Below are 14,864 nucleotides of genomic sequence, written 5' to 3'. Positions count from 1 at the left end.
TGGAGCTCCATATCCCTTTGCCAAAGTCGTTCAAAGTATGCAAGGAGAGAAGCAAGGAGAAGAGGAAAACAGAGTGAAGAAAACAGAGGACAAGCAGCTGCAGTCTTCATGCGCACTTTTGGAGCACTTGCCGAAGTCCATTTTCTACATTCTATATACCATTTCAAAGCTCAGGAAGTCAAGAATCCAATGCTTCAAACGGTTCGTGATTCGGAGTTGAAACGAAGAAGTTACAGCCATTGCAAGCAGATCACTCCAAAGTGTTGCGAAATCAGCCTTTTGTTGCGAGAATTTCGCAGCCTTTTTGTACAGTGCTATGGAATTCCTCCTGAAGCTACCCGATACATGCCGCAAGCTGGAACGCTGAGAACCTCAAGGTGGAAGCCAATTTCGCAGCCCTGCGAGTTTAACTTGTTGTTGCAAAAATATTTCGCAGCCCTCTTGAGTGTCTGCGAAATCTCGCAGACACCATTTTCTCCTGCGAAATGGTTCCTGAAGCTTCCCGATATTTTTGCACCGACTCTTTTAGATATTTTTCTTCAGATTTTTGTGTCTAAATTTCCATTTTCTCCTTGTATTCAACCACTCATGTAATTCCTTAGCTAGGAAGTATCCAAGGAAGGGTAAATTACCTTCCTATATAAACTCTCTTGCATCCACTGTAAAAAAGACGCTCGGAGAAGTATGTAATATAGATATCATATATAGAATCAGAGAACAGAGCACTTGCTCTGTTTTTCATATATATTCTTGTCTTCTCTTTCATTTTCATTTTCTAGCCAACCAAACTCTGAGGATTTTTCCACAGAGGATGAGAGGCTAAGCTTTTTGTCTCTTGGAGTAAGGAAAGCCGGGTAAGTTTCCACATGCATAATTTGGATGTTTTGTTGTTTTAGTTTTTAATGAAGAGAAAGTGTAACCCGTTAATGGTTTCTATGGTTTTAGTTAACTTAAAACACCTTAGAGTCACCTGGGCCAACACTTGGTAAGGCAAGTGATTTCCATCCATGGAGATTCACTAGTTTACCCCTTGCGAGCCTCTGGGAGGTGACTTCAAGGTAGGATTTTCTAGAATAGCCAACACTTGGTAAGCTTTTGGACTCCAAGGAGACATCCATTAGTTATCTCTTGCGAGCTTTTGACGGGTAATCCAAGGTTAAAGATCACCTTGAATGGCAAGTGCTAGGTGAGAGGTATGAGCCATTGCAAAGTGCATCAGTGAGAGGGATTTAGTGTTTGAACCCATTAATGGGAAGCATCTGTACAACACCGGTTAGAGAATTAACTATATGTTAATTCTCTAATGCGAGGAAAATAAACAAGTGACCGGAACTCCCTTTTTGTATGAGGAATCTGAGCCTAGTGATCTGAACTCCAAGAAACATCTTTTCTTTGTAAGTAAAATCAGTTACTATTTTTAGTTAGCTTAAAACCAAACCTTTTTCCATTTAAACATCTTTATGTTTTCTTTTAAAGCTAACTTTGAAATGAAAAGGCACCAATTCAGCTTTGAATTGATATCATTTGTGAAGTGAAAACCCATCCCAGTGAACGATCCTAGAGCCACTATGCTATAGTAGCTTTGTCTTTGCTACCCTAGTATATGGTGTTATAGGTTATAAATTTTGTTGATTAATCCCTCAATCAAGGAGCACCAGCTGGACACGAATCAGTTGAGACACCAAGTGGGCACGAATCAAATGGCGCCGTTGCCGGGGATCGAACCCCGAATCAAATGGTGCCATTGCCACTGCCGTTGCTAGGGACGAATCAATATCTCCATGAAATAGCAGTACCATTGCAATTAAACACATATCCTGTTTGTGACCTACCTTTATGTGGATCTGAAAGATATCTTGCATATGCATATCCAAGCAATTATTGCTTTGATTCCCTTGAGTAAAATAAACCCATATCAATAGTTCCGCGAAGATAACGCAATATATGTTTGATACCATTCCAATGTCTTTGAGTTGGAGCGGAACTGTATCTTGGTAATAAATTAACAGAAAAAGCAATGTCTGGACGTGTAAAATTGGCAAGATACATAAGTGCACCAATAGCACCAAGATATGGTACTTTAGGACCAAGTAACTCTTCATCTTTTTCGTAAGGACGAAATGGGTTCTTTTTCACATCAAGTGATCGGATAACCATTAGAGAACTTAAAGGATGCATTTTATCCATATAAAAACTTTTCAAAACTTTCTGAATGTATGTTGATTGATGTACTAAAACTCCATCTGGAAAATGCTCGATTTGTAGGCCGAGACAAAAAAAAAATTTCCAAGATCTTTCATCTCAAATTCCTTTTTCAAGTAATTTGTTGTTCTTGTGAGCTCTTCAGGAATTCCAACAAGATTTAAGTCATCAACATATTGCAAATCCGGTTTCTAATTTCTTAATGAAGATGCATGGGCATATAGGATTATTCACATACCCTTCTTTTAGTAAGTATTCGCTAAGGCGATTGTACCACATGCGTCCAAATTGCTTTAATCCATACAAGGATTGTTGTAACTTGATTGAGTACATGCTACGAGGCTTTGTACTATTTTCTCTAGGCAATTTAAATCCTTCAGAGATTTTCACGTATATATCATTATCCATGGATCCGTATAAATATTTTGTAATAAATCCATGAGATGCATATCCAATCCTTCTAAGACTGTCAAACTAATTAAGAAATGAAATGTGATTGCGTCCATGACGGGAGAATATGTTTCCTCGTAGTCAACACTAGGTCTCTACGAGAAACCTTGTGCTACTAATCGCACTTTATATCTTATGATATCATTATTGTCATTGCACTATTGTACAAATACCCATTTGTACCTAGCAGGCTTTACATCTTTAGGTGTTTGGACTATAGGTCCAAAAACTTCTCGTTTTGTTAATGAGTTTAACTCTACCTGTATAGCTTCTTTCCATTTTAGCCAATCATTTCTATGTCGACATTCTTCCACATTTTGTGGTTCGGGATCTTCATCATTTCTTATGACTTCAGACGCTACTTGGAAAGCAAAAATATTGTCAATAACAATATTATTTCGACCCCATTAACTCTTCTAGAGTGCCAAGTTTTTCTTGGGTTCTCCTCTTCTGGGGAGTTACATCCTTTGAGCCGACAGGTCTACCATGCTTCAGGCGTATCTTAGATTCATTTATTAAATGTCCTACAGGGACATCAATCCGTGCTGGAGTATTTGCAATCAGGATATGTGACTTTGTCACTTTCTTTGTATCAATGAATGCATCTGGTAATTGATTTGTGAGATTTTGCAAATGAATGATCCTTTGAACTTCTAGTTTACATTGATTTGTACGAGGATCAAGATGGGTCATAGTAGATGCCTTCCAACTAATTTCTCGTCGTTCTTTAGGAATCGACTTTTCTCCCCCTAATGACGGAAAAACACTGTCATTAAAATGAAAATCCTCAAAGCAGGCTGTAAAAACATCGCCTATCAAAGGTTCGAGATATCTTATGATAGATGGAGAATCAAAACCTATATAAATCCCAAGTCTCTATTGGGGACCCATTTTAGTGCGTTGTGTAGGTGCAATTGTTGCATATACTGCACAACCAAAGATTCATAAGTAAGAGATATTTGGTTGTTTTCCAAGCACAAGTTGTGAAGGGGAGTATTCATGGTAAGTTGTAGGTCGAATACGGACTAAAGCTGTAGCATGCATAATAGCATGTCCCTAGGCGGACGTAGGTTATTTGGTTTTCATTAGTAATGGTCGAACGATTAGTTGGAGATGTTTGATGAAGGATTCTGCTAAACCATTTTGGGTATGAGTATGAGCAACATGATGCTCAATATTTATCCCTACTGACATAAAATAGTCAATGAATGTTTGAGAAGTAAATTCACCAGCATTATTAAGACGTATTGTCTTAATTGGATAATCTGGAAATTGTGCTCGTAATCTGATTATTTGTGCAAGGAGTTCAGCAAAGGCAACGTTACGTGTAGAAATGAGACAAACATGTGACCACCTAGTAGAAGCATCTATTAAGATCATAAAATAAGGGAATGGTCCACATGGTGGATGGATAGGCCCACATATGTCCCCATGTATTCTTTCTAAAAAGACTGGTGACTCAGATATGACTTTAGTAAAAGACGGTGTGATTATCAATTTACCTTGTGAGTAGGTAGCACATGAGTATTCATTGGGCGAAAGAATCTTCTAGTTCTTTAGTGGATGCCCATGTGAGTGTTCAATTATTCGATGCATCATTGAAGACCCTGGGTGACCTAGCCTATCATGGTCGTTGAACTTTTGGTTCACGACAACATATGATTCAATAGGCTTTATAATTGTATGATACAACCTAGAGGAGAAAGTTGGGAGTTTTTCCATTATAAGCTTCTGGCCAGATATAATGGAAGTAATGTAAAGATATTTTACATTATCTTCATTCATAGTTTCAATATGATATCCATTTCTACGAATATCTTTAAAACAGAGCAAATTTCTTCTGGATTTGCTAGAATATAAAGCGTCATTTATATGGAATCTAGTTCCATTTGGCAACGTTATGTTTGCTCTCCCAAAGCCTTCAACTAAGTTTGTAGTACCAAATATGGTACTTACATTAACTTTTATTAATGTCAATTCGAGGAAATATCTTTTCTCTCGAAGAATTGTGTGCGTGGTCGCACAGTCTATGAGACATACATCATCCTCATTCATCTTGAGACCAAATAACACATGGATTTTAGATATAACAAAGAAAACAAGGCATAATGTAAATAACAAAGTAAATCAAATGTAAATATAAGACATAATAATATATTATTTCATATATAGAGTAACATCAATCAATGTTAATTTTCTCATCATTTATCAAATGGTCTGTTTTTTCATTGGGACCTCCAAAGAAATCAATGTCATAGTAGGTTAGGTCAAATCCATCACCATCGGTAAAGTTCATCTCTATCTTTTTTCCTTTTGCTTTTATTGATGCTTGGTAAAGGTCAACCAAATGTTTGGGAGTAAGACAAGTATGTGACCAATGCCCCTTCATACCACATCTATAACAATTATTCTCATGGTTCTTAGGAGGTTTATCTTGTAAACGCTTCCCATTTTCTTGTATTGTCTCAGTATTGTTCCACTTCTGGTGGTGCAGTGAGGCTTTCATTTTCTGAGAATTATTACTATAAGAACCATGGTATCGGGGATTTCTTCCACCACGACCACGTCCTCATCCTCGTCCACGTCCACGAGTTTGGGAAGATATTGCATTCACTTCAAGGAATGGTTCAGATCCAATTGGACGAGATTGGTGATTTCTCGTCAAAAGCTCATTATTTTGTTCAGCAACAAGAAGACATGATATTAATTCATAATATTTTGTAAATCTACGCTCTTGATATTGTTGTTGTAGGAGCACATTCGAGGCATGAAACATAGTGAAAGTTTTCTCTAATATGTCTTCTTCTGTGATTTTTTCTCCACAGAGCTTTAATTGAGAGCCGATTTTGAAAAGTGCAGAGTTGTATTCACTAACAGTTTTAAAATCTTGCAACCTTAGGTTCATCCAATCATATCGAGCTTTTGGGAGAATCACAGTTTTCTGGTGGTCATATCTTTCCTTCAAATTACTCCATAGAGTAAAAGGGTCCTTTATCGTAAGATACTCATTTTTTAAACCTTCATGGAGGTGATGGTGAAGGAAAATCAATGTTTTTGCGCGATCCTACAGGGATGCTTGATTTCCTTCTTTGATCGTAGCTCCAAGGTTCATTGCATCAAGATGTAATTCAGCATCAAGGATCCAAGATAGATAGTTCTTTCCCGAAATGTCAAGTGCCGCAAATTCGAGTTTTGTGATATTCGACATTGCATCAAGATTGATTTATATCTTCCAATTGAAAAAGAACATATTTGACCCAAGTAAGGTTCTAAAATCAAGTTTAAGGAGTCTTTAAAATTGAGCAAATTTCTTCTAGATTTGCTAGAATACAAAGCGTCATTTATATGGAATCTAGTTCCATTTGGCAACGTTATGTTTGCTCTCCCAAAGCCTTCAACTAAGTTTATAGTACCAGATATGGTACTTACATTAGCTTTTATTAATGTCAATTCAAGGAAATATCTTTTATCTCGAAGAATTGTGTGTGTGGTTGCATAGTCTGCGAGACATACATCATCCTCATTCATCTTGAGACCAAATAACACATGGATTTCAAATATAACAAAAAAAAAAAAAAAAAAACAAGCATAATGTAAATAACAAGGTAAATCAGATGTAAATATAAGACATAATAATATATTATTTCATATATAAAGTAACATCAATCAATGTTAATTTTCTCATCATTTATCAAATGGTCTATTTTTTCTTTGGGACCTCCAAAGAAATCAATGTCATAGTAGGTTAGGTCCAATCTATCACCATCGGTAAAGTTCATCTCTATCTCTTTTATCCTTTTGCTTTTATTGATGCTTGGTAAAGGTCGACCAAATGTTTGGGCGTACGACAGGAACACGACCAATGCCCCTTCATACCACATCTATGAAAATTATTCTCATGGTTCTTAGGAGGTTTATATTGTAAATGCTTCCCATTTTCTTGAATTGTCTCAGTATTGTTCCACTTTTGGTGGTGCAGTGAGGCTTTCATTTTCTGAGAATTATTATTATAAGAACCATGGTATCAGGGATTTCTTCCACGACCACGATCACGTTCTTGTCCTCATCCACGTCTACGATTTTGGGACGATATTGTATTCACTTCAGGGAATGGTTCAGATCCAGTTGGACGAGATTGGTGATTTCTCATCAAAAGCTCATTATTTTGTTCAACAACAAGAACACATGATATTAATTCAGAATATTTTGTAAATCTACGCTCTCGATATTGCTGCTGTAGGAGCACATTCGAGGCATGAAACATAGTAAAAGTTTTCTCTAACATGTCTTCTTCTGTGATTTTTTTCTCCACACAACTTTAATTGAGAGCTGATTTTGAAAAGTGCAGAGTTGTATTCACTAACAGTTTTAAAATCTTACAACCGTAGGTGCATCCAATCATATCGAGCTTTTGGGAGAATCACAGTTTTCTGGTGGTCATATCTTTCCTTCAAATTACTCCATAGAGTAAAAGGGTCCTTTATTGTAAGATACTCATTTTTTAAACCTTCATGGAGGTGATGGCGAAGGAAAATCAATGCTTTTGCGTGATCCTGCAGGGATGCTTGATTTCCTTCTTTGATTGTAGCTCCAAGGTTCATTGCATCAAGATGTAATTCAACATCAAGGATCCAAGATAGATAGTTCTTTCCCGAAATGTCAAGTGCCACAAATTCGAGTTTTGTGATATTCGGCATTGTCAAATAACTTTATATATCTGACAAAACAATATTATTAGAATCGGTTATAATAACTTGATAGCATTGGTATAACTTTGATTATAAATAAAATCAAATAATTTTTTTATAACTTTTAACAATATGTAACAAAACAAATCAACAATAATATAAATATGTAAAATTTTATTCTATATAAATAACTTCAAGTTTAAGATATGAGAATTACCTTCAGAGCAATTCGTGCTGATAACGTGTTGTAAAATGAGAATAAATGTGACTCAAATAAAAGTAGAGAGGACTATGTATTACTTCAATAATATATATATATATATAGAGAGAGAGAGAGAGAGGGGGGGGGGAGAAAGAAATCAAAGAAGAGAAATGTTGAGAGAATGAAAGAAAGAGAGAATGAAAGGAAGATAATATATTTCTTTTGCTTGGGATGCAACTTACATGGAGTGTAAGAAGCCTTTTATAGGCTTCATAATATGAACTCCCATTACTCATCTTAAAGATGAGTAAATAGAGTTCATAAATGACCATCAATGTGGTCATTCACCACTTCATTTACAACAAGGGTTTCTTTTTAAATATTTTCCTACTTTTTTATTAGTTTAAAATAAAACTCAAAGCTAAAGTAATTATTTCAAAGAAATGATGATAGTATTATAAAAATTCATCTTAGTTAAATATAGGTTAAGAATAAAATTATATTTTTAAAATTATAATTTTAATATTATAAATATTCATTAGATTAAAAATAATATTGTAAAACTTTTTTACCTAAAAACATCCCTATAAAAAAATTTAATTAATTAAATTTTCTTATATAATACCTTTTTTATAAGGAGTATGTCTTTTCAAATGTCAACTGCTCTATAATGACTTCGGTATAACAAGAAGATGCCTTCTTTAGAAGATGTTTTTTCAAATAGACTTTTCATTCTCCCACCACAATGAGCATTGTCTTTTCTTCTTCTTCTTCTTCTTCTTCTTCTTCTTCTAATAATAATAATAATAATAATAATAATAATAGAAGATGCATTTTTCAAATAGACGTTTTGTTCTCTCACCATAATGAGCATTACCTTCTAATAAGCATTTGAAGATGTCTTTTTCAAATAGACTTTACCACAATGAACATTACCCTTTTTTTTTTCTTCTTCTTCTTCTTCTTCTAATAATAATAATAATAATAATAATAATAATAATAATAAAAGATGTCTTTTTCAAACAGACTTTTGATTCTCCCATCACAATGAGTAATACCTTCTTATTCTTCTTCTTCTTCTTCTTCTTCTTCTTCTAATAATAATAATAATAATAATAATAATAATAAAAGATATTCAAATAGACTTTTCATTCTCTCACCGTAACGAGCATTACCTTCTAATAAGCATTTGAGGATGTCTTTTTCAAATAAACTTTTCACTCTCCCACCACAATAAGCATTACTTTCTTCTTTTTCTTATAATAATAATAATAAATTTCTTTTTCAAATACACTTTTTGTTTTCCCATCATACTAAGCATTGACTTCTTCTTTTGATAATAATCATAGTAAAAGATGTCTTTTTCAAATATACTTTTCCTTCTCCCATCATAATGAACATTACCTTCTTCTTCTACTACTACTACTAATAATAATAATAATTTAAATCTTATTATTATTATTATTATTATTTAAAGCTATAAATCACATATTTTTAAATAATTATATGGTTTCATTTAAAATATTTTTCTACCTTTTTCTTAGTTTAAAATAAAAATCAAAGTTAAAGTAATTATTTTATAGAAATAATGATAACATTATAAAAATTCATTTGAGTTAAATATTATGGCTGAGAATATAATTATAATTTTAAAAGCATAATTTTAATATTATATCTTCATTAGTTAAAAAGTAATTTCTCATATAAACTAAGGTTTTGATTGGATTGTTTTATATTTTTTACTTAGTTGAAAGTTAAAATTATATTGCATAAATGAAAATAAAACTTTCAAACAACCTTTTCGTACTTCCTTATTAAGATTCCTTAATAAAATTAGTCACAAACATAAAAACTCTTATTGAGTCTAAAAATAAAACTTTTAAATTTTCCAAAAATTGATAAAAGAAACTCTGAATTATGGATATGTTTTTATGGAAATAAATCTTATATTTCTGCTTTAAAAAAATTTCCTAAAATTTTCCAATATATATAATTGATAATTAGTTGAAAGGGACTTTATACCCACATTTTTTAAATATTTTTTTTAATAAAAAAAATAGAATATTAATTTGGAAACATTGAGGAATAATTAATAAAAGATTGGAAATGTAAAATTATAGTAAAAATAATAATAAATAAATAAAAGATGGTGAAGAAGTATGAGTGAAAAAGGGCAATGATTGTGGGGAAGAATACTAGACAAACAATGGAATCATATAAGCAAATAAAAAAAATTAGATGATTTATGGTATAAATGATATTAATATATTTGCAAATTTAAAAAACACAATAAATCATTATATTATTTTAATTATTATAATATTTAAAAGAAATAATTTTTCTGCAAACTATTTTTTTTAATAACAAATATATTTTGAAAACTCCTATAGATCTCATCTAATATATTAAGAAATAATTAACATTATTTCCTTCTTCTTTTTTGAAAAAATTAACATTTTTTCTTTTGTTTCTTTGTTTTATACATGTACTTATTTCCTTTTATATATTTCAGTATTTTACTTATGACTACGAATATCATGAATAAATGATTGGATATAAATGAAAGATGGAAGAAATACATTAGGTGATGAACAAAGAGGCAACAAATAATAATAAATCTATATATAAAAAAAACTTCCAAATTTAATTTAAATTATTTAGAAAGGTTGAAACCAATAAAATAATAAAATAGAATACAAGACTTGGTGGGGATGTATAAGAAATAAATTTTTGTGTGATATGAAAGAAATGTTAATGTAAAATTTTATATATATTTGAAAACAAGTATTATATACCTTATAAATATTTTATTTATTCATTAATTAGATTAGATTATTATAAGTGAATATATTTGTGTATTAAAATAATTTAGTTGATTAATTATAGTATATTAGAATATTTTATTAAAATATTTTAAAATAAAAAATAAAATAAAAATTAGAAAATAATATATAATATCACATTATTTATATTATAAAAGAATTCATATTATTCATTATAATGATAGATCTTATAACATTGCATATAAATTATAGACAATCTTGCTCAGATTTTTTCCATTAGGTTTAGATCAATAAAGGCTTAAAACCACACAAGATTTTACAATTTTTTTATTTTTTATTTTTAAAAACAGTTTTCACTTTTCTTAGTCAAATGTACTTTCAAAAATGGGAAAAAAAATACAAAATAAAAACTAAAAAAATGCTTTTCAAACCAAACACGACCTAATAATTAAAATTAATTTTTAAACATTAAAATATTGGTATTTTATATATCTAAAATTACCATAAAAAATTAAATGTATATATTAATATAATGAAATATTATTGAATAACATATTCTATATATTTATTATAAATATTGTGATTAATATCATATTTTAAATTGAATTGTTGGCATATTATGTTATTTTATATATTATTTTAATTAATAGCATTTGTTAGCATGAAGTAGTACACTTAAGAGCTTACTTTGAGGATGATTATTTTAAAAAATAGCTTTATGTAATATTGCCACTCGTGGGATTTCAAGCTTTTTTAGCATATGATTAAATACTTAAACGTAAAGCCTACACATTAACATCACTCACATGCACCCACGTGCTTTGCACGGTGACACCCCACTAGCATATATAAAAGAAGAAAAACGGGTAACACTTATGGTCCACATTTGATGTTGCAAAGCAATATGCGAACATTATTTCAACGTAATTAATCTCACACTGGAAAACCAAATATAGAACTCCACACATGCCATTGATCCAAAGAATCAATAGCTTGAAAGACTAATTAAAGTGATTACATACTTAATAGGAGGGTGACAAGAAATTAACAAGTTCTTGCCAAGCTGAATTACCCAGTACCACCAAAAATACCCTTGAGTCTCTGCACTTCATCATCACCAAGAAGAGTGATCTTCTCTAGCAAGTCAGAATCCAAGTTATTGCCAAACAGCGCAGTGTTAAGGACTTGGAGGCCAGGGCTCGGGCTACTGAAGCTAACCCAAATAAGTGCCTCTGTCCCACCAGTATTCACCAGGAAATGCAGCAACCCTTGAGGGAAAACCATGATATCCCCCTCTTCGACTGTCTTCACGTAGACGGTATTATCCGAAGAAATTAAACCAGCAGTGACAGCGCCCCTGGCTACAAGAATTATCTCTGTAGCGCCGGGGTGAGTGTGCAGTGGAAGCACACCGCCAGGGGCTACGTCTGCTCGTGCCACGGAGACGCCAAGGCCATTCAAGACTGGGAACTTATGAACAGATGCTGAGTTGATGGAGGCATTGAAGATGCTTGAGGTGTTACCAGGCTGACGCAGGCCTGAATACACGAAATCATCAGCTGTTACTTCTGCAGGCGTCCTGCAGGAGTAGCCTGTAGGGCCTTGTGGGGCTGTGAAGTCCGCCACACAGAAGTCTTGGAGCGCCGCATGGGAGGAGGAGACGAGGAGGAAGGAAAACAAGGCAAGAATGTGAAGCATTTTGTCTGATAGATGTGGTGCCAAGTACTTGATTCTACTGCACCAAACCTTAATTAGTATTTATAGTATGAAGCATTTTAGTCTTGGGGGAGCACCATTTCTGTATCAGTCAAAGAAAGGGAATTACTTTTCTTATGGAAAACCTCTACAATTATTCCATCGAAAATATTTTCAAAATAAATGCAATCACTACCTCGCCTAAATTACCGTGACGATGTTGAATCCACGTATGTTATTACATCCCAGAAAGGGAATCTCATTGGATAATTTTAATAACAATAGAAACCAAATAAAAAATAATTTTGGTAGGAATGAAATCTTATCTCATCTTATATTTGGATAATTTTAATAACAATAGGAATGAAATCTTACTCATAAATGAGATTTTAATCGCTCCCCAACAAGAGTATTTTGATATCATTGGTATAGGGAATAATGTATAATATTTAAAAATTACCATTTTACCTTTAAATTTTTGTTAGATTTTTATGTTTTTTTATGATTAATTTTTATTTATTAAGTAAATTATATTTTTCTTAATTTTATTATTTAGAATAAAAAACTCTTAAAGAATGTCTTATTAAAATAAAAAAATTATTTTAAACTAGGTATTATTGTCAACATTTTCCTTTCATAATCAAATATTAAAATGGAAACAAATAATCGTTTTATCCTTTAATTTTTAAGTGCATCCAAATGCAAGAATTAAAATCATCAAATTCATTCCCATTTAAAAAAAAAAATTAGGAACAAAAACAAAATATTCATTTCCACGTACCATACCAAACATAGCCTTACACATAACCTAAAAGATTTTAAGCTGAGTAGTAATGCCTGCTTTAAATTACTCATACTCTTGCATGAATTCAAGATAATCAGATGGAAGTAAAGAGCCCTTGAAGTAAGGAATGGTGCCCAAGGGCACCATTACCATATAGCTTGCATCTAGAGAGTTGTAAGGTAAGGTTGTGTTTAGTAACTGTGTTCGAAAACAATTTTTTGTTCTTCAAAATAAAATATAAGAAAAACATGTTTCACAATCAAAAATTTATTTTTAAATTTTTTATTCTTAAAACAAAAATTATAGTGCCTTCAAATAACATTTTTTAATTGTTTGAAATTGTTTTCATTCTTTTTTTAGAGCTATTTTAAAAAATAATTATAAAAACATATAAAATGATTAAAATTAAAACACTAAATATAAATTTTATTTTTAAAAATAGGTTAAATATATTTCAAGTTCCTAAATAAACTTTTGTTTTAAAAAACATAAAAAAATAGTTTTTAAAAACTATTTTTTAGAACAATTTTGAAAAGCAGTTACCAAAGAGAACTTAAATCTCCTTTGGCTGTTGGAGAGGGTACTCAAAACTTTGTATTAGAAATGTAGTAACTGCTCTCTTATTACAGAGAGAGCCTCTTAATTGAAGAGCTTTACATTGACACTTTTATACTTGATTCTTTCTGTAACTATTTTAACAGATCTTACAACAGACTCCAACTTCCTAACAGTTCTTGAACTATCTTGAGCCATTCAACCTTAGTTATTTAGGGCAGTTCTGGTTTCTTATAGGTGGAAGCCCTGTTGGTGTTGACTGACATCTATCATCCCCCTGAAAGCTTACAGGTTTGGGAACAATAGACAGCTTGGTTCGAAAGCTGAAAAACTGGGAGCTTGAAATGTGTTTAGTAAAAATGTCAGCAACTTGATCAGAAGATGGAAGATACCGAATGTTGAGTTGATTCTGAAGAACTTTATCTCAAACAAAATGCATGTCAAGTTCAATTATATGTTTTGTCCGAGCATGGAAGACCGGGTTTGCAGCTAAGTGAGTTGTGATTTGATTATCACACCAAAGAAGTAGTGGAGTTGGTGGGGAAAGGTAGAGTTCCGAGTGATGGTGAGATAGTTCAGTTTGCCTACAAGTCGTCGATATCTCCCAGGGTCTCTTAGAGGCTCCCCTTGTCCTGGTACAAGTTTGACATTTGGATCCATAGGAGTGTCAACAGGTTTACATTCTAACATACCTGTTTCTTCCAAGATGTCTAAGACATACTTCCTTTGTGACATAACCACACTTTCCCAGAAAGTACTTGAGTTTGCCCAAGTCTTTAGTTTGATTGTAAGATAGATTGTATCCATATGATTTCAGAAGTTTTAGCAGCAACGCCACGGTACTCAAACTCAGCGCTACTTCAAGAAACGACTTTCTGCTTTGTAGAGGACCATGGTACCAAGTTCAAGCTAAGGAAGATATAGTAGCCACTGGTGCTTCTTCTGTCATTGGGACATGATGCCCGATCGGCATCAGTGTAGGCATGGATATCCAGCGAGGAAGATTTCTGCATGTGAATGCCATAGGAAGTACCCTTGAGATAACGTAGGATACTTTTAACGGCAAGCCAATGTATAGAGGTAGGAGCAGCCATGAACTGGCGCAGGCCTTGTTTACTGCAAACAAGCTAGATATCTGGCCTGGTAAGAGTTAGATATTGAAGGGCACCGATTGTGCTCTTGTACAATGTGGCATCTGGTAGAGGTTCGCCATCATGTTTGGATAGGGTTTGGCCAAGTAATCCAGGCGTATGGGCAGATTTTGAATCTAACATGTTGCTGCGCTGAAGAAGATCTTGCACATACCTGTGCTGATTGAGATGAAGCGCAGTGTCAGTTTGAAGAACCTCAATATCAAGGAAGTAGTGAAGGTCACCAAGATCTCGAAGAGCAAAGGTGGCATGAAGATGAGAAATAATGAGGAAACATGAGAGGAGTTGCTGCCGGTGATGAAAATATCATCAACATATATAAGTAGAATGAGAAAGTGACTTGCAGTGTGATGG

At 32.8% G+C, this 14,864-nt stretch overlaps 1 protein-coding gene across 1 annotated transcript; it reads right to left on the bottom strand.

Annotated features, from left to right (window-relative positions):
- Nucleotides 1-11,172: 11,172 nt before the first annotated feature.
- LOC100853889 (auxin-binding protein ABP19a) lies at nt 11,173-12,034 on the bottom strand. The gene has a single exon (XM_003632319.4). It carries the CDS (start codon nt 12,021-12,023, stop codon nt 11,394-11,396), a length of 630 nt encoding a protein of 209 aa, XP_003632367.1. The 5' UTR covers nt 12,024-12,034; the 3' UTR covers nt 11,173-11,393.
- Nucleotides 12,035-14,864: the final 2,830 nt, after the last annotated feature.

This window comes from Vitis vinifera, chromosome 7, assembly GCF_030704535.1.
Source record: "Vitis vinifera cultivar Pinot Noir 40024 chromosome 7, ASM3070453v1".
Lineage (NCBI taxonomy): Eukaryota > Viridiplantae > Streptophyta > Magnoliopsida > Vitales > Vitaceae > Vitis > Vitis vinifera.
The sequence above is the reverse complement of the archived record's forward strand: the minus strand, read 5'-3'. Positions and strand labels throughout refer to the sequence as shown.